At 39.2% G+C, this 19650-nt stretch overlaps 1 protein-coding gene across 1 annotated transcript in view; it reads left to right on the top strand.

The window, feature by feature from the left end:
- The window catches only part of LRP2 (LDL receptor related protein 2), a 185660-nt gene that overhangs the window by 72702 nt on the left and 93308 nt on the right, over positions 1 to 19650 (top strand). Inside the window, 13 exon segments of the mRNA XM_043505242.1 lie at positions 419 to 700; positions 1769 to 2008; positions 3756 to 3875; positions 4283 to 4399; positions 5110 to 5487; positions 6441 to 6689; positions 8008 to 8219; positions 9346 to 9530; positions 10804 to 10997; positions 11000 to 11031; positions 12655 to 12832; positions 14840 to 14968; positions 19206 to 19372. Coding sequence (XP_043361177.1) covers positions 419 to 700; positions 1769 to 2008; positions 3756 to 3875; positions 4283 to 4399; positions 5110 to 5487; positions 6441 to 6689; positions 8008 to 8219; positions 9346 to 9530; positions 10804 to 10997; positions 11000 to 11031; positions 12655 to 12832; positions 14840 to 14968; positions 19206 to 19372 — 2483 coding nt within the window.

Genomic DNA, 19650 nt, shown 5'->3' with positions numbered 1-19650 from the left:
TTTTCGTTTTCAAGGTGCTATACAAATATTGTGTCAAATCCCACGGCCTTTACTCAGGAAGAAGTTCCAGTTTGCAGCATATGTGTGTATCTGTTTCCAGACACTTGCCAGAATTGGTGCCAAAATAAGTAGCATATTGTTAGATTTGTTTCCTACTAGGAGAAATGTGTTGTTAAACACTTGCTGTACTATGGGGCTGCTTGGGATCTCATTTATACCACTCTAATCCTGTTGACTTTGCACTAGTGTGAGAGCAGAATTAGGCCCTAAATATTTTTTTAAAACTTTATCCAGATCATTTAGTTTTACATCATTAATCCACAGTTTGTTATGTTTTATGATAAACAATGTATTTTAACAGTTTCCAGACGATTACAAATTGAACATATATTAATCTCTAAGGGCATTTTCTTTTTAGGATCTAACTATTGTAATAGAGGAACAAATCCCAATGGAGATTGCAGCCACTTCTGCTTCCCAGCACCTAATTTTCAGAGGGTTTGTGGCTGTCCATATGGTATGAAGTTGGGTTCTAATCAGCTGACATGTACTGAAGATCCATCAAATGAGCCGCCCACTTTGCAGTGTGGTTCCTATTCATTTTCCTGTGGCAATGGAAAATGTGTGCCTAGGTACTACCGGTGTGATGGTGTTGATGATTGTCATGATAACAGTGATGAACAAAACTGTGGCTCACTAAGTAAGTAGTCCTTGTAATTTACCGTTAGTGATACTTGCAATGCAGACAGTTTTGGTGGCTCAGTCTGCATTGATTTTTAGTGCTTATTTGAGGACAAATCTTAGAAGTCTTCCTAATTCATGTGACTAGTCCCACTGGAGTTACATGAATAGGGGATATATAATTGGGCCCCTGAAGCTTAGACAATGCATCTTTTGACTGAAAAAGGGGCTTGCAGTGTCACAAGAGTGGCTTTTCCTAGGAGATTTCCATTAGTAAACTTTAAAGGATTAGTAAGGCTGCAAGGTACTACAAGAATAGCTGCTTGTGATATTTTGATATTTCTGCTCCCAGATGAAATTAGTAAATGCAGAGGCATGTGGATGCTTGAACAAAATTGTGTCAGGGTTTGGGTTTTGGGTAAAGGTTTGGAAAGCTTTTTATTTTATCTCCCTGAGTTCTCCCAAGCCTGTTGCCTGCATGTCTTTTCTCCCATTCCACAGTAAAGTGAATTAAGAGTGCACTTTCAGCCTTTACTGTTCATTTCCTGGCTTTACTGTAAATTGGCTCAAACATGCAAAGTGTTTAAATTTGTTGATCAAAAATAAACTGTGAGGGTAGTAGGAGAATTACTGTTGATGATATAATACAGACAAGATATCGGATGAATACCACATATTTATTTGGTGGTTGGCATCTTCAAGGTGGTTTATAAGCATGAGTCTCATTGACTTTACTGGGAGTTGCATGTATGTAACTGAAGGTAGAATCTGGATCTGTACTGTTACAGTAGAAAAACTAAGATGTCATTCTGGTGAGAATGAAGGAGCAAGTGACTTTTCTTCTTTTTTTGATTGTTTTGAAATTTTTTTTAAAACTTTTACTTTATCATTAATAATTACAATTTAAAAAATTGTTCTAAGAATATATTTCTTAAAATTACTGATGGTTTCTTGCCATAAATAATGGTTTTGATACAAGTTTTAGAAATTGCATAATTACATTTTCAGTCCTTGAGTGTGTCTTCAAAGAAGGCAAGTTTTAGAGCTATTGCTGTACAAACGTTTTCATATATTGTTTCTTGTTTAGATAATTCTTGTGCTTCATCAGCCTTTACCTGTGGCAATGGACAGTGCATTCCAGGGCGCTGGCGTTGTGACAAACATAATGACTGTCTTGATGGCAGTGATGAACAGCATTGTCCTACTCAGGGTCCCACTTCATGTCCTGTAACCTTGTTCACCTGTGACAATAGCAGGTGTATTCCCAGGATCTGGCTATGTGATACAGATAACGATTGCGGTGATGGCTCAGATGAAAAAAATTGCAGTAAGTGTCAGAATTATCTGGTTTGCAGTACAGTGTGTATAGATTACATATGACTACATAAATATATGTACATGTGTATATGAGAGGGATAAATATGTTCAGAAGGAAACAGAGAACCAATATGGAACTTGGAATAATACTATTCCATTTTATGAGACTTGGAAAAGTCAACATACATTCAAATAGTAAGACCCCATGGAAATATAAAGCAGTCACTATTAAAAATGATGTGATTGTGACAACTATATTGCCCTGAATTTTGGTATCTGCAAAACCCCATTGCATTGCAGTTTACAAAATCAAAGAAACTAAGGTGCAGTGTTGTAAACTTACATACAGGAGTGGTGCCATCAACTAGTCCAGAGTGGGCAAACTTTTTGGCCCGAGGGCCACATCTGGGTATGCAAATTGTATGGCGGGCCATGAATGCTCACAAAATTAGGGGCTGGAGTGCGGGATGGGGTTAGGGCTCTGGCTGGGGGTGTAGGCTCTGGGATGAGGCCAGAAATGAGGAGTTCAGGGGGTGGGAGGGGGCTCTGGGCTGGGTCAGGGGGTTGGGGTGCGGGTGGGGGCGGGGTGAGGGCTCTGGCTGGGGATGCGGGCTCTGGGGTTCAGGAGGGTAGGACTGCAGGGTTCGGAGGGCAGGAGGGGAATCAGGGCTGGGGCAGGGTGTTGGGGCGCTGGAGGGGGTCAGGGTGCAGGCTCTGAGTGGCACTTACCTCAAGCACCTCCCGGAAGCAGCAGCATGTCCCCTCTCCGGCTCCTATGTGGAGGCACGGCCAGGCAGCTCTGCGCACTTCCCCATCTGCAGGCACCACCCCTGCAGCTCCCATTGGCCATGGTTGCCAGTCAATGTGAGCTGCAGGGGCAGCGGTTGGGGCCGGGGCAGTTTGAGGAGCCCTCTGGCTATCCCTACACATAGGAGTTGGAGGGGGGACATGCTGCTGCTTCCGGGAGCCGTGTGGAGCCATGGCACACATGGAGCGGGGAAAGCCCCGGACTCTGCTCCCTGGCAGGAGCTTGAGGGCTGGATTAAAACGTCTGAAGGGCTGGATGTGGCCCCCGGGCCATAGTTTGCCCACCTCTGAACTAGTCTATTGATAGGAAGGCCCTATCAGATGATATTGGGTGAATGTTTTCACCCAGCAATAGCTCACATAATTTTTGCAATGAAATAAGAGCGTAAGCTCTCTGGTCACCCTTCTGCAAGTCTCCTTCTCACAGGTTGGAGTCCTGGTTATAAAGAGAATGGAGATCAATTGTTATTCATGTCTACTAAGGGTAGGACAAGAAGTAATCATCTTAATCTGCAGCAAAGGAGATTGAGGTTAGATATTAGGAAAAACTTTAAGGATAGTTAAGCACTGAACAGATTACTTAGGGGGTTGTGAATCCCCTTCATTGAAGGTTTTAAGAACAGGTTAGACAAACACCTGTCGGGGTGGTCTAGATATACTTGGTCCTGCCACAGTGCAGGGGTTGGACTTGATGACTTTTTGAGGTCCCTTCCAGGCCTACATTTCTATGATTCTATGGTCCTGTTTTGCATGACTTCCAACCTGCATCTAAATAAATCACTACCTTGTACTAATGTCTATGGTAGAATGTTTTTAATTTATCTTGCTGTTAGCTGTTAGATAACATGCATAGTTAAGAGAGTTGATTCTGATGTCTTCATGTTCTGACCATTTTGCTGGTTCAAGGTAGAAAGTCAAGAAAGCAAACACCTTTATTTTGCTCTTAATAGATTTTACAGGGACATGTGAACCTGGTCAATTTCAGTGTCCTGACCATCGCTGCATTGACCCATTTTATGTTTGTGATGGGGACAAGGATTGTGTAGATGGAGCAGATGAGCATGATTGCAGTAAGTATAATTTCCCTCGTAAACAGGGTTATTTATTAATTTGTTTGTTGCACATGCTGGTTTCTTTGGACTCTCTCATGCTGTGTAAGCACAGGCTCTTAGTGGGTTTGGCATGGAACTGCTCAGAGAGGCAAAATTCCTCCTAAAATTCCCCAATATGTATGAGTAGTATGTCCATTGCTGTGTGAGTTGGTGCAGAGTGCTAGCAACCTTCTTTCTGTCTGCCCCTGGGGGGGAATCTGGTTTCCCAGGGGGTGCAAAGGCTTTATAGTTTCTGTGCTCCAGAGAGCAAGAGACAACAATAAAGCCTGGATTTCTTGCATCTTTTGTACCTACAGACAAGATGGGGACAATCTAGCCCTTTATAAGGTATTAGCTAATGCAATACTGTATTTATTCATTTGTAGTATACAACTGTAGTGCTTCAGAGTTTAAATGTGCAAGTGGAGACCAATGCATCAGTACTTATTACCAATGTGATGGTGTTTTTGACTGCAATGATCACTCAGATGAGACTGGTTGTCGTAAGTACACTATAGTGCATAGACATTAAAATAAAGGCTCTGGTTATTAAAGTTAATAAAAACTGTATCTCACCCACTGTTATAACCTCAAAACTACTTTCAAAATACTTAGTCTAAAAATATTTCTCAGGCAGAAACTCTGCATACAGTAAGTTCCAGCCAAGAGCCAATTTTCTGGCATAGGCTAGTCTTCATTCTTTGTGGATCTAAACCATGAATAGGGGGCTTGGCGTTTTATAATATTTTGAATCATGATACTTTTTTGAAATCTCATAACCCACAAGAGCTAGACTGTAATTGAAGCTTAAACACTTTGTAATTTGAGATAGTTCCTTTGAGTAATTTTGTACATTAAAATTAATCAAGATTTTGAGGTATAATGAGCAGATAATTGCTTTTTTACAGACTTGTAGCAATTTGTGTGAGTCTGTGCGTGCGTGTGCATATTAATGTATACATACTCAACACAGTGTGGAAAGTGAATGAAGCTACCTGGTTTTTGCATTAAAAAAGTAGCAAAAGTATAAAGGAGAGTCTAAAACTTCATGTCTGTAGCCTGACTTGGACCTGTGGCAAGTGGATACAATTCTATTGACTTCTCAAGAATTGTACCTACTTATACCAGAGTTGAATTAGACCCATTGTACAGTATTTTCATCTCCGTTTGAGCATATAAATACTTTCCTTAACACCAAATATCACTCTTCTAGCTACAAGACCACCAGGGATGTGCCATCAGAATGAGTTCCAATGTCAGTCTGATGGCAATTGCATTCCTGCTAACTGGCAATGTGATGGCCATCCTGACTGTGCAGATGGCTCAGATGAACATCAAAGATGTCCTGCCAGGACCTGTCCTCCATCTCTTTTCCGCTGTGATAATGGAAACTGCATCTATCGAGCGTGGATTTGTGATGGTGACAATGATTGCAGGGATATGAGTGATGAGAGAGATTGTCCCACTCAGCCTTTCCGGTGCCCCAGCTGGCAGTGGCAATGTCCAGGTCACAGCATTTGTGTGAATCTGAGCAAAGTATGTGATAACGTCGCAGATTGTCCTAATGGAGCTGATGAATCCCCACTCTGCAGTAAGTTGCTGTTTAGCATATACAATAGTCTAGAAACTTTTGTGCTGTTTCAAAAAGTTATGCAATACAATGAGCATCATCACTGCTTCTTAGTTGTATATTCAGCATAGAAACATTTCTAGCAGAAAATGCAAGTTTCAACTCAGAAATGTGTTGGGATTCAATATGAAGCTTGGTTGAGTGTGAATCTCAGACAGGTGAACTGCACCTTGCAGTAGAAAGGCAATTCCAGTGAATTCTCTCCACGTGATTGTGAGCCCAATCTTGCATTCTTTATTCAGTGGAGTTCCATTGACTTCAGTAGAGATTTTGTTTTATTGAGGAGTAAAATATTGGACCCTATTTGCTTATGCTTGACATTTTAAAAATGGAACTTGATCAAATATGCTGTCATTTAAAATGAAATTGGATTCAGTCTTTAATATTTTCTTAGATATTTCTAACTTTGTTTTTTCTGATTTTAATCTAAAACCCATGAGTGAGCAGAATTTGTGTTATGTTGATTGTGACTTGATTTTCACTTAAGTGTAACTTCTTTCTTTCTTTCCTTGCTTCCTTCTTCTCTTTAATCAATGCACGCTCTCAGATGAACCCCAGCCAGGTATGATTATGAAATATATTAAATTATATAATATTTTAGTTTCCTATTTGCACTGTAAATGATTTATGTACTTCCAGCTAACTCTGCTTTTAAGCATTATAGAACTTTAGGAAAGCACTCTTTTATGTTTTGAATTCCTTTTACATGATAGTGACAAATATTATTAACATACTTTACTTTTTATGAATTATACATATTATACTTTAGTGTGATGAACAAAGATCCTGGCCACATTCTCAATAATTGGCAGTTGCATGGGTATATCGGAAAGCAGAATGTGGCTCATAGTGCAAATGTACAGGATTGACGCAAGTACAGAAAATCTGCTTGTTTCCCCTCACCCCTGTTTCAGATCAGGAGAGTTGTTCTGACAATAATGCTGGCTGTACTCACGAATGCATTCAAGGGCCCTTTGGAGCTCAGTGTACATGTCCAGTCGGATACTATCTTGCTAATGACTCCAAGACCTGTGAAGATATTAATGAATGTGACCCTCCAGGCTTTTGCAGTCAGCGTTGTTACAACGAAAGAGGGTCTTCGAGGTGTTACTGTGATGAAGGATACATTTTAGAAGCCAATGGAAGGACTTGTAAAGCTGCAGGTGAGGAATACTGATATAAAATCCAAAACAGTGGCTAGGGGGTTTAGATACACTCCACAGCATCATGTACACAGACATTTTGATAATGCTACAAACCCCCTGTTTTACAAGAGGTTATAAAAATAGTCAATTTAAGTAATTCCTGGCATATAACCCCGGATATTAAAACTGTTAGCTGTGAGGCTAGCTTGTAATTATCGTCCTTTCCAATATGCTTGAAATGGATTGTTCTGGGTTTCTAATGTTGGGATTGTGAAAGTACATTTTGGAGGAAGGTGTTCAGTGGGTGTGCAGATGCTCAGCACCTCTCAGGTTTTGACCTATTGAGTAAAATTTGCCTCTGGGCAGGTTGCAAGGTCTATGAACTACTTAAGTCCCAGCCTTACATAAGACTTAAATATTGCTTTGGGCTTGCCTTCTGTAGGACAGCAAATATCACCCACTAGTCGTCATTCTCCATTGTCTTGTACTCTCTCTTCATGGCACTCCGGAAGTACAAAGGAGCCACAAACGCAGTGGATCTGGTCACCAGAGTATTCCCCTGTGATGGGGGAATCCGCAGATGGTGGAGCAGCTCTGCACCACACTCCTTGCAGACTGTGTGGTTAGAGAAGGGGCATGGCAGTGGCACTTAGGCAATTACTGCCTGCTGGAGCGATGGGTCTTTGACATCACGGGCAGCTGTATGTTAGTCAGAATGGCCCTGAAGATGCCCTGACTTATGCTGCGGGCCAGCCAGTCCTAGTATGGCTCTAGAAAAGTGGCTACTTTAAGGCTACCTTTGACCCTCCACCTTCATTCTTGTACCAAACATAGCTGAAACAAATAACTGGGATCATTGGGTGGTACTCCTCAACACATACACACACTAGACAAAATATACATAGTGTAGTCAATATCTACATTATAGGTCGTGCAGGTAACATTGTTTATAGTGCAGGTTGACCAACAGCTCCCATTTTCAGTTGCTTATAACATTTACCAAATTTTTAGCTGTTCTTGCTGAAATATTCCTTACAAGATGTCTACCTCAGGCTGATTTTTTTTTTTGAAAGTTTCAACAGAAATGATTTAGATGCTTACAAGAACAAAATAAGGGAAAAGTTCATTATTTTGCCCATATTAAAAAATGTAAACAGCTTGTTTTATTAAGAAACTGTAGCACCTCCATACCTTGGCATGAGAAAAACCCACTCCAGTTTGGCCAAATGATAAATCTTAGTGGTTCATTTTCCTCCCCTAGAAAAACATTCTGAATGGTTTATGGGGTTACTATTGCATAGCTTATTTGTTTGCATTCATTTCTTTTCTTTTGCAGAGTCTGGGAATCTTCTCTTACTAGTGGCAAGCCGCAACCAAATTGTTGTAGACAACATCACCTCTCAGGCACACAGCATTTATTCTCTGGTTCGAGATGGGAGGAATATAGTAGCTATTGATTTTGATTCAGTCACTGGTCGCATCTATTGGTCTGACACTACAGAAGATAAGATTTGGAGTGCTTATCAAAATGGCACAGACCGAAAAATAGTAAGTCTCTTGGGGAATGTTGTCTTTTATTTCTTTTCATTATGTAAAGGACGAGAGTATATACTATATCTTTCATTAGCAAAGATGGAAGATGCAGTGTTTGTCCCATGTTTATAGAGACACCAGGTGGGTGAGGTAATATCTTTTATTCAACCAACTTCTGTTGGTGAAATAGACAAGCTTTCGAGCTATGCAGAGCTCTTTTTCAGGCCTGGGAAAAGTACTCAGGGCATGTCTACACTTAAAACTCTGCATCGGCACAGCTGCAGTGCTTAAGGGCTTGTCTACACTGGCACTTTACAGTGCTGCAACTTTCTCGCTCAGGGTGTGAACTCTTTTCTTCGCCCCCCCGAGCGCTGCAAGTTTCAGCGCTGTAAAGTGCCAGTGTAGACAATGCACCAGCGCTGGGAGCCACGCTGTTCATGGAGGTGGTTTTTTTTATAGTGCATCTGAAGAAGTGGGTTTTTTACCCACGAAAGCTTATGCCCAAATAAATTTGTTAGTCTTTAAGGTGCCACTGGACTCCTTGTTGTTTCTGTGTAGCTTGACAAGCTTGTCTCTTTCACCAACAGAAGTTGGTCCAATAAAAGATATTACTTCACCCACCTTGTCTCTCTAAAGATGTAAGAGGCAGCTCTCCGTGTATTGTAATGAAAAGGAAGGTAACTTAAAGAAAGTGAATCGGCTCACGATTTGCAGGAAGTAAGTTTAAAATTCCATAGATGATAAAGCACTTTTATGTATAACTTTTTGAAAGAGAAGCTAAAGTTGTTAGGAAACACACAGACACACGCACGCACTACAGATAGTCTTGCATGTGGCCTTGACGTATTAATGCTATGCTGACATTATTCCAACTCCTTTCTTGGTGCCAGACTGTAAACCCTTCTTACTGCTAGTGGGCCATTACTCACCCAAGTAGTCCCATAGATGTCAATAGGACTACTCAGGTAATTGCTCACCAATGGGAGCATGGGGTTCATAGACTGGTCCTTATTTTGTATAAGAAATCTAAAGGGTAAAGGTTACTTGTGTCCTCTTTTCTACAGCTTTTTAAAAAATGTTACCAATATTGAATTATAATTATTTAATGCCAAGTAACTCTTTTTTGATGTTTTTTTAACAGGTGTTTGACAGTGGTGTCACCGTTACTGAAAGTATAGGGGTAGACTGGGTAGGTCGCAATCTTTACTGGACAGACTTTGTTCTGGAAACAATTGAAGTCTCTAGAATGGATGGGAGCCACAGGACTGTACTGATTAGTGAAAATATAACAAATCCAAGGGGACTAGTGTTAGATCCCAGAATTAAGTAAGATTTTTTTTGTTTTTGTTTTTAAAAATAGTGTTTTATAATGATTTCAATGGGAAATAATTTTAATTTGTACCAAAAGTGCAATATTTAAGATGTAACTAAGTTTATCGTAATTGTAAATAACAATTAGGGTTTAGATTCTAGGAAATTTCAAGTTTACTAAACTAAGTTTGTTCACAAATCTCAGTTACTGCAAACACTTAACCTTATTCAAACCACAGTATAATACAGCCATTTGTTAACTGTCTTTCACCTTAATTACTCTCTTTGTTATCTTGAAACATGTTATAACACTTACTTGTATGAAGTCTTGTTGTAGCTGTGTTGGTCCCAGGATATGGGAGAGACAAAATGAGCGAGATAACACCTTTTATTGGATCAACTTCTGTGGTCTCTCTCACCAGCAGAAGTCGGTCCAATAAAAGATATGGCCTCACCCACCTTGTCTCTCTAATAACACTTATTTCTTAGATAAGAGCTTATGCTTTATAATGTTAATATGTTGTGGTTATTCAGTGTTGCATCACATAGCTCCTTACCATCTAATGTGTCATGCCTATATAGCAAAGAGCTGGTTCTGTTGCACACTGAAAACATTTACACTATGTTAATTTGGGAGAGCTGTCGGTAACTCGTTAAGTGCTTTCCCATCTGAAGATGTGATAAAACAGTCAGTGCTGAATATTAGTGGCAGATGAATTTCTCGCCCATTATTTGTGTACTGCTGCTGACTGTACTGAATAGTGGAAGGTAAATTGACAAACCCCTGCATCCATATACTATTTTATTAGCAGAGCGTTGGCAATCTACTGTGCTCTCTAACAGCTTGAGCTCTGAACTACGCTGTCAATCATGCTGAGCTGCTCAGTTACAATAATATGGTAGCTGTATAGGGGACACACCATGAAAGACACAAATATCTATTTTATTAAGTTGGCATTAAGCAGTTCAGGAGTTGGAATGTAAACCATTTTATCTAAGAGTTGAAAATAATCACATGATTATAAAATAACTTCCAGTTAGAATTACCAATTGTGTATTAAAGCTATAGCAGAAAACATGTTTAAAAATGTTTTATTATAAAAAAGTTATGGTTATACTTCTTTTGAAAAAGAAGAATCCTAATCCACTAATCCTACATTGATTTTAATAGTGTTTATTGCATAGTATATTTCGTATCATTTTATTTTTGTCTAAAAAGACTTTCTCTGAAATTTCTCAATATCCAAATAATTTTTCTCGATCAGTAACCACACATTATTTTTTACAGTGCTCATGTGATGTTCTGGACAGACTGGGGTCAAAATCCTCGAATTGAAAAAGCTAGCATGGATGGCACAATGCGAACAATTATCATTAGTGATAAAATCTACTGGCCCAATGGACTTTCCATTGATTACCCAAATAAACTGCTTTACTTTGCTGATGCCTATCTTGATTATATTGATTTTTGTGATTACAATGGAACCACAGGCGACAGGTGGTAGCAAGTGACTTGGTAAGACAATAGTAATGAAAAACCTGTTTCCCATGGTTCTAAGGTTCTTTTATGGCCCTCATTACAGATGGGAACTAAGAGATTAAGTGAGTTGCCAAGGTCATATAGCAGATCAGGAAATTGAAATTGGGTCCTGAGTCCAGGCTAGTGACTTAAACACTGAGCCATCTTTCCTCTCATCCAGCTCTGTTTAATAGCATGAAATCTAAGGGCCCTATCCTCCATTGCTACTAAACCCAGTGCATTGGATGAGCTGAATATGTTATGTAAGGTTTGAACAACATAAGGGACATTCTCCCAACAATGAGACTCCATAGTATGCTCTGTGCTGCTGCTTTGTGTTGCTAGTACTCGCTATTGAGAGGAGCGATGAGGACACATGCCCCCACCTATCATCATGGTATGAGTTCCAGTGTAGTGGCAGGTAATATCTGCTACTATACTTCAGGTCATCATTGGTAGCTCTCATCTCCATCTCCTCATGGGTACATGTTGTTACTTGCAGCACAACTTGCCCTGGCTGCCTATCCACGTACGTTATACCACCTATTTAGTTACAGCAGGATTCAGTACTTATGTAGTGCTGAACAGGTTTATCGATCAGCTAATGCTATTAGAAATGTAGAAGTATGTGAGGATTAATGTATGGAATTCCTCTTAATGCTAATAAGAATTACATTCACAATCTTTCCATATTAAAACAGGAACATCGTATCCTGCTTTATATGGATAGAAAATATGACTACAATCTGTAATATATAATATGCATATGTAATACCTAATAGAAGATTTATTTGGAGTGACCTAAGTCTGCGTTAATGCCATTTTGTTGGTTTAGTTTATTAGTGGATAAAAGTGTGTGTGTCTCAGAGTGAGTGTGTGTATGTAGGGGGAACAAACTGGTCGGTGTTCTTTTTTAGTTATAGTCTTGGTAACAGTTGCCATAATTGTGGATTGCATAAACATGAGTTCTCTGTACTGCAGTATGAAGGATGTGTTAAATCCTCAGCTACTATAAACAGGCATAACTCAATTTAAATCAATGAAGCTACTTGGATTTACAACAATTGAAGCTCTGGCCCCACTTTTCTATGGCAGGACAACCCAGTTCTTGTTAAATTGGACCACTATAATCCTCAGCCCTCTTTTTTAACCCAAACCTAATTTTCCCCAGATTTGGATAAGCGACCCTCTACAACAGTCCAGTAAGCAACAGGGGATTTCAAAGGTACCAAAGGGCACCCAACTCCCATTGACTTTTCCACCATGCCTTTGAAAATCTACTCCCCCCCCCTTTATTTAATAGGCTCCTCTGTTCTACCTTTACAACATCTGACAGTTCTATTGATCTTCCAGGCTATGCATCTTATATTTTACAATGACAGATGAATGTTTATTTAACAAGTGCTTTTTCATTTAAAAACTTCTTTTTTTCCAAAAAAAGCAATTAGCACCTATCATCAGGTGACAGAGGAGAGGGTAAATCATTTGTATTCCTATGGAAGGATCTGTGTGGGTGACAAGTGTTATGTTCTCCACCGTGCTTAGCTCTGCTGTTATTTCAGTGCAAGCGCCGGATAATAATACCAATGGAACTAAATTGGTAAATATTCTTGCCTTTAGGTATTACGGCATCCACATGCTCTGACTCTCTTTGAAGATTTTGTGTATTGGAGTGACCGATACACTAATCGAGTCATTCGGGCCAACAAGTGGCATGGAGGAAACCAAACAATTATGATTTATAACATTCACCAGCCTTTGGGAATTGTTGCAGTCCATCCTGTTAAACAACCTGGTGGTAAGTCAAACAAAGCAACTTTGACAACACAAAAGAAAAATCTGCTATATGCATATTCATAAACAATATTGGAATCATTCATGACAACAAAGGGCATGGCTTAAAATAAGATGACATTGCTAATAGTATTCCCTGGCTGTTGGGGGTTGATCCAGTCCATCCATCCTGGTGGTAAATTAAACAAAGTAATCTTTCCAATACAAACTCAAAACAGGCAAAATGTGTAGTAAGGAATTGGTATCTGGAGTTTCTATGTTATTTATTTTTATCTTTTTTCTTTATTTTAGACAACTGACACCTTAGAATGCATTTTACTTTGTAAGATGTCTCTGGTTGGAATAGGTGGGTGAATTGCTTGCACAACTTATGTCACTTTTTTAGATGAGAGATCTTTCTGGCTTGCTTCTTAAATACTTTTACTTGATTGTAGTGAAAAGGAAAGGGAAAAGAATGGTGCTATTCCATGGTGTGCCCACACCTTGAATACTATGTGCAGTTCTGGTCATCCCATCTCAAAAAAGATATATTAGAATTAGAAAAAGTACAGAGAAAAAAAAACAGAAACTATTGGGGGTCTGGAACAATTTCCATACCAGGAGAGAGTAAAAAGACTGGGACTGTTCATCTTAGAAAAGAGATGACTAAGGGACGATATGGTAGATGTCAATAAAATCATGAATGGTATAGAGAAAGTGAATAGGGAAGTGTTATTTATCCCTTCATGTAACACAAGAAGCAGGGGTCACCAAATGAACTGAATAAGCAGCAGGTTTAGAACAAACATAAGGAAATACTTCTTCACACAATACATAGTTCACCTGTGGAACTCATTGCTGGAGGTATGTTATGAAGGCCAAAAGTATAACTGTGTTCCAAAAATAATTAAGTAAGTTCTTGGAGGTTATGTCCTTCAATGGCTATGTGCCAAGATGATCAGGGATGCAATCCCGTGGTCTGGGTGTCCCTAAATCTCTGACTGCCAGAAGCTGGGACTGGTGATAGAGTATGGATCTCTCATTAATTGCCCTATTCTGTTCATTCCCCTGAAGCATCTGGCACTGGCCACTGTCGGAAGACAGAATACTGAACTAGATGGACTATTTATTGGTCTGACCCAATATGGTTGTTCTTGTGTTCTTATGTTAATCTACTGTATTATTCTTCTCCATCTTGAGTTCTGGTTTTATGCTGCTGCCTTACTGCTGTCTTGTTAATCTCTTTAATTTTCAGTAGGTTTTAAATTAGAAATGATGACATTTTATCCTTGAGTTTCTAGGCCTCTCAGAGTAGCTAGATTAGCCTCCTGCTAATTGTTAGGGGTAGCTTCAAAACATGATTTCACTATGTGAAGATCACTCTTCATGAGAACTCCTCTTTAGTGGCAAACATGTGGGATTAAACAAAGCAATCTAACTAGGAAATGCAGTAAGTAGATCTGTGGTGATCAGAGAGACCATGTTCTCTCTGTAATTTGCATTTTAAAAGTTTAGTCTGGGATTTTCAGAGAGATCCATGGAGTTAGGCAATCAACTCCCACTAAAATTGAATGGGATTTGAGCACTTAACTAACTCTCTTGGGCTGCTTTTAAAATCGCAGCCTTGAGAATTAATTTAAAACCCCTAAATTTGCCATTAGGGATAAGGTTAGTATGATCATGGGCTGGGAATTGTGCACCCCTTGCCATGCAGGGACATCAGGCATTGCAGATGGACTCCAGTGTTCTGCATTATACAAATGAAATGAAATGGCTGGTATGTCAACAGCACTGTTGTTTTAACAAACAGCATCGGAAGGTTATTCAGTGTTACTGTGTCTTAGTGCGTTCCTGCTTCCAGAAAATGTAGTTCCTGCATTTAAAGAAATACAAGTAAAGTAATGTAGTGGACCCAGTCCAACAGTTTTAACTTTTATAGGATTAGGACCTAAATGGACATTGTCTCGGAGTGTATGCATACAGAACTTCATGACCTATTGTAGATTTATCAGTGCTTTCTTTTTAATCTCAGGTATCAATTCTTGTGCATCATCTTCCTGTAGCCACCTGTGCTTGCTTTCTTCATCAGGGCCACGGTTTTATTCTTGTGCCTGCCCTTCAGGATGGACACTTTCTCCTGATAATGTGAACTGCATGAGAGGTAAGACCATAATAGCCAGAGATGCAAAAGAATAAAACAAGCAAAGAAAAAAAACCCTGTTAGATCATTGTCCATTCTTCTGCCAGGGCAGGATGTACCACACAAAATGGTGGATTGCTATTTGTGGAAAATATATCCTACATCGTTTTAGGCAGTTCGCATGGAATGTACTTTTTCTTGAAGACTTGGGGCCAAATTTTTGCAAGAGCTCTGGGCCAGATTTTCAAATGCTCAGCACTCACAATCTCTGGGGGCAGATTTTTGAAAGCACTCAGTTCCCATTTAGGCACCTATAAAAGAGCCAGATTTTTTAAAAAACATTCAGCACATTGGGTGTTTTTGACAGAAATACTAGTGAAAAGAGTTAATTTTTAGTAAATATTAGAGAATATTAACAGAACGTTGAACTTTTTTTTAACTGTTCAGACTAGACACCTCACTACTTGTAGTAATCCAATCAGAGAACCAAAGGAGTATTATGTTGTATGTAATACATGTTGTATATATTAGTATGTAACTAATAATGACTAATTGCCGAGGTTGGCAAGAGATGTATTATGGAGAACAACCGAAACTGTTGCAACATGCACTCTACTGTTCCTTGGCTAAAAATTCTAAAAAAAGGAAAAGAAGTACTTGTGGCACCTTAGAGACTAACAAATTTATTTGAGCATAAGCTTTCGTGAGCTACAGCTCACTTCATCAAATGCATCCGATGAAGTGAGCTGTAGCTCACGAAAGCTTATGCTCAAATAAATTTGTTAGTCTCTAAGGTGCCACAAGTATTCCTTTTCTTTTTGCGAATACAGACTAACTCAGCTGCTACTCTGAAACCTAAAAATTCTGAGTATGAAATTCAGGACCTCTAGAGGCACAAACTAGTATTACAAATACACTTGATTTGGGACTAATCAAAACTAACCTACCCAACTCAAATTTCAGATATCAGATAATTACAGTGATTTGCCCTTGACCAATCTGCAGACCAAGGATTGTTTGCAGAAGTCATTCAGCAAATTAATTTTCTAAAAATTCTAGAAAATCATAAAATGCTTGGAGGGAATTCATGACCAGAAAAAGAAACTAAATTACTCAAAGAAAGCATTTGCTGTGAATTGTTCACTTAGCTCTGGAGATGTGCAAAGTGCTTTGGTGTGTTTCTCAAAGGGAAGCTCCAGAGCACATGAAATTTAGGGTAGAAATGCTTCTGGGTTAAGCAGAGAGTGGGGTTCTGTGACTAATTCAGCAGGCACCCCCTAACTCTCTGAGTTTTCAAGGAAAAATCAGTGGTGCTTTTTCCCCCCCCGAATAGATTCTTAAGCAGTGTATTCTTCAAAGAGCCATATCGATTTCCCCTTACGTAAGAAACAATAAACTAACTAAAGTGTTTTAAGTGTATGTGCACCACACATTTGTTTTTACAATCAGGAGAGAAGGGCGCTACTCATGGAAGTATACACTATACTCTAGAGTAAGAGGGTGTAGGGATGGGCTTAGAGAGAGTACCATGAAAGAAATAGATTACACCCGTGGTCAAGCAAGCATGCACATGAGAAATGCTATGCATGTTTGCAAGTATTTGCAGGATCTTTTATGCCACTGTATCTAGCCAACGGGTCAAAATATTTGGAAAGTCTTGTTCTTTCTTCCTAGACCATAAACCAGGGGCATACTGTGACACTTCCTAAATCCATTTATGTACCATTGTGACCTTTTTCTAAATTCCATAGCTGTGCAATACCTAGAACTGTGCAACAAAAAGGGATCTGTAGAAATTTCTGTATGAGTGAAGAAACTGAATACAACTTCAGACAATTTTAATCTGTATAGGCTTCTTTATTCTGTTTAGTTAAAATTTCTATTATACATTGAAAAAACAGCATATAGAAAACAGCAGATTTTATGTATGCATTAGATTTACTACAGATCAGATCTTATCAGCAAAGGGTATTATACAACACTGCTGATTCTTTTCATGGTGAAAGATTTTAATTATCGCTAATGATTACAAAAGAATAGGCATTTTCCATTCTTCTTCAGAGATTTATTATGATCGTAATCCTTGCTGACATTGTTTAGTTTAGCTTGCCAGCACAAACTTTCAGCAGAAAGATTAAACTGACTTACTCACATTTTGGCTGCATAGTGGTCTTTCGAACAGAGTGATATTGGGGAACTCTGCATAGGTAATTGGCATATCTAATATTACTGACCTTATGTTGATGGAAAAGTGTTAATTCCCAGATTGCACATTTTTTTGCTTTACAAAATGGCTTTGGTAATTTTGATCTCAAGGTTAGATTTTGTAGTAATTCTATTTTTAAAACTTTTTGTGACATGAGTGTTATTGATGTTACTATTTTCCTTGGTGAGTCTAAAAAAAAATGTAGTAACACTGAAATGTAAAATATTATGCTAACAAAGTAAATTTAGTGTCTCAAACATTTACTTGAAATGGAATAAGACATTAATTTTATATAAAACACAACTTAATCATGTAAATGTGTATTAAAAGTAATAGCTATATGAAGGATATATTTTATGCACCTGATTCAGCGTCACTGATTTTACATTTGTGTAACTCCATGAGCTACAGTGAAGTTTCTCCAGAGCACAGAATCAGGCTTTATATATTCATAGTTGTGAAATAAAAAATAAAAAAACCCAACCAAACTCCTTGCTTTTAATATTCCATGGGTATGTAATGAACTTATAAATAGGTTACTGGGTATAATATTAATGTGCATCTCAGGCACTTCCCATGTGACCTCCTTTTAGGCTAGGTCGACACTTAACATCTGTGTAAGGGCCAGCATGTAGCTGTGCTTAATGAGGAACCTCCCTGGCAGGGAATTGTGACTCTGAGGCATTGTTTGCCCTGGGGTATTTTTGGATGAGTGCAGCTGCACACAAAACCCTGCTGTAAATGCACTGCAGCTCTAAACCAATGCAAAAAATTCCCAGGGTAAACAACCCCTTAGAGCAGGGGTTCTCAAACTTCATCGCACTGCGACCCCCTTCTGACAACAAAAATTGCTATATGACCTCAGGAGGGGGGACCGAAACCTGTGCCCGCCTGAGCCCTGCCACCCTGAAGGGGGGGCAAAGCCAAAGCCCAAGGATTTCAGCCCCAGGTAGAGGGCCTGTAACCTGAGTCCCCCGCCACCCAAGGCTGAAGCTCTCAGACTTCAGCCCTGGCCCTGGGCAGTGAGATTCGGGCTTCAGCCCTGGGCCTCAGCATGTTTAAGCCAGCCCTGGTGACTCCATTAAAATGGGGACATGACCCACCTTGGGGTCCTGACCCACAGTTTGAGAACTGCTGCCTTAGAGTGTCACAATTCCTTCCCTGGTTCCACTGCACTCCTGGAGGTGACGTAAGTTACTGCTGCCCTTTACATGGTGCAGTTTACTTTTCCACTAGTACTGGCTCAGCTGTGCGAGCTGATGCATTGCTCTCACTCCTCACCACTCTCTACTTTCTGCCTATTTGTTCATGGCGATGGGCGAGGGCCTCGAGCTGCAGTCCCGCCAAACCTGCTCTCTCCCATGTTCCCAGACGGGTGATCCTGGCAGAGATTAGGTGTTGGCTCATGCCCTCTTACTCGCTTCTGCACCTGCATTAGGGCAAGTGACAATCTTACCCTTTATTATTTGTTCAATTAATAGAATTGAATGATTAATGACTAAAACTGGCTTTGTTTATCAGAGCAATAATTTTTCTTTGTTATGGTCTTATATTAATTCAGCAAAGCATTTTGGCTTATCTTTAAACTACTGGTCTAATTACTTCAATGGAACTTAAGCACATACTTAAAATCAAGCATATGCTTAAGGGTCTTTCAATAGTGCCTAGATGACTTAGGAGCACACGTTTTATTGAATTTCAATGGGGCTTGTGCTCCTAAATCACTTAGGCATATTGAAAATACTGCATATACGTATTTTGCTGAATTAGACCTATATTATAATATCCTGCAAACACCTACTCAAGTGACTAGTTTCACTGACTTCAGTGGTAGCTGATAAGTTCTCAGCCCTTTTGAAAACCAGGTCATTGATTTCAGGGCTTAAATGTCATTTTAAGGTTATAACTAATACTCATTTTTGAAAAGCTTACTGTATGTGCTCACAAATTCTGGCACAAAGTTATCAAACACCATCCCATAGCATCCCATTTCCTTTACTAACTGAACTATATAGGAATATAATTCCGATTTCTGTTATGTTGTTTTCACAGTTGAACATCCCTTCCTTATTGCTGTAAGAGATAATATCATTTATGGGATTTCTCTTAACCCTGCGGAGAAGAGCAATGATGCCATGGTTCCAATAGCAGGAGTTCAGAATGGTGTTGATGTTGACTTTGACGATTCAGAACAGATGATCTATTGGGTTGAAAATCCAGTAAGTTAATACTTGTGTTTGAAATGTGCACTAAAGGGACAATACCCACTTAAAAATTATACTTGTGTCTAATTTTTTAACATACTAATATTATAGATAATATTTACATTACAATAACTCAAAGAAATGAAAGAAAATATTTCTTTATAGTTTTTCCATTTTGTTTATTAGTCAGTTTCTTGGTTTTTTCTGTATATTCAGTTAGGGGTCAATCCTGCAAACACAGGAGTAACTTTACCCATGGGACTAATCATTAGAGTAAAATTATTCATGTGTGT

This window comes from Dermochelys coriacea, chromosome 11, assembly GCF_009764565.3.
Source record: "Dermochelys coriacea isolate rDerCor1 chromosome 11, rDerCor1.pri.v4, whole genome shotgun sequence".
Taxonomy (NCBI): Eukaryota; Metazoa; Chordata; order Testudines; family Dermochelyidae; genus Dermochelys; species Dermochelys coriacea.
Note: the sequence above shows the minus strand (reverse complement) of the source record. Positions and strands in the feature narration are given on the sequence as shown.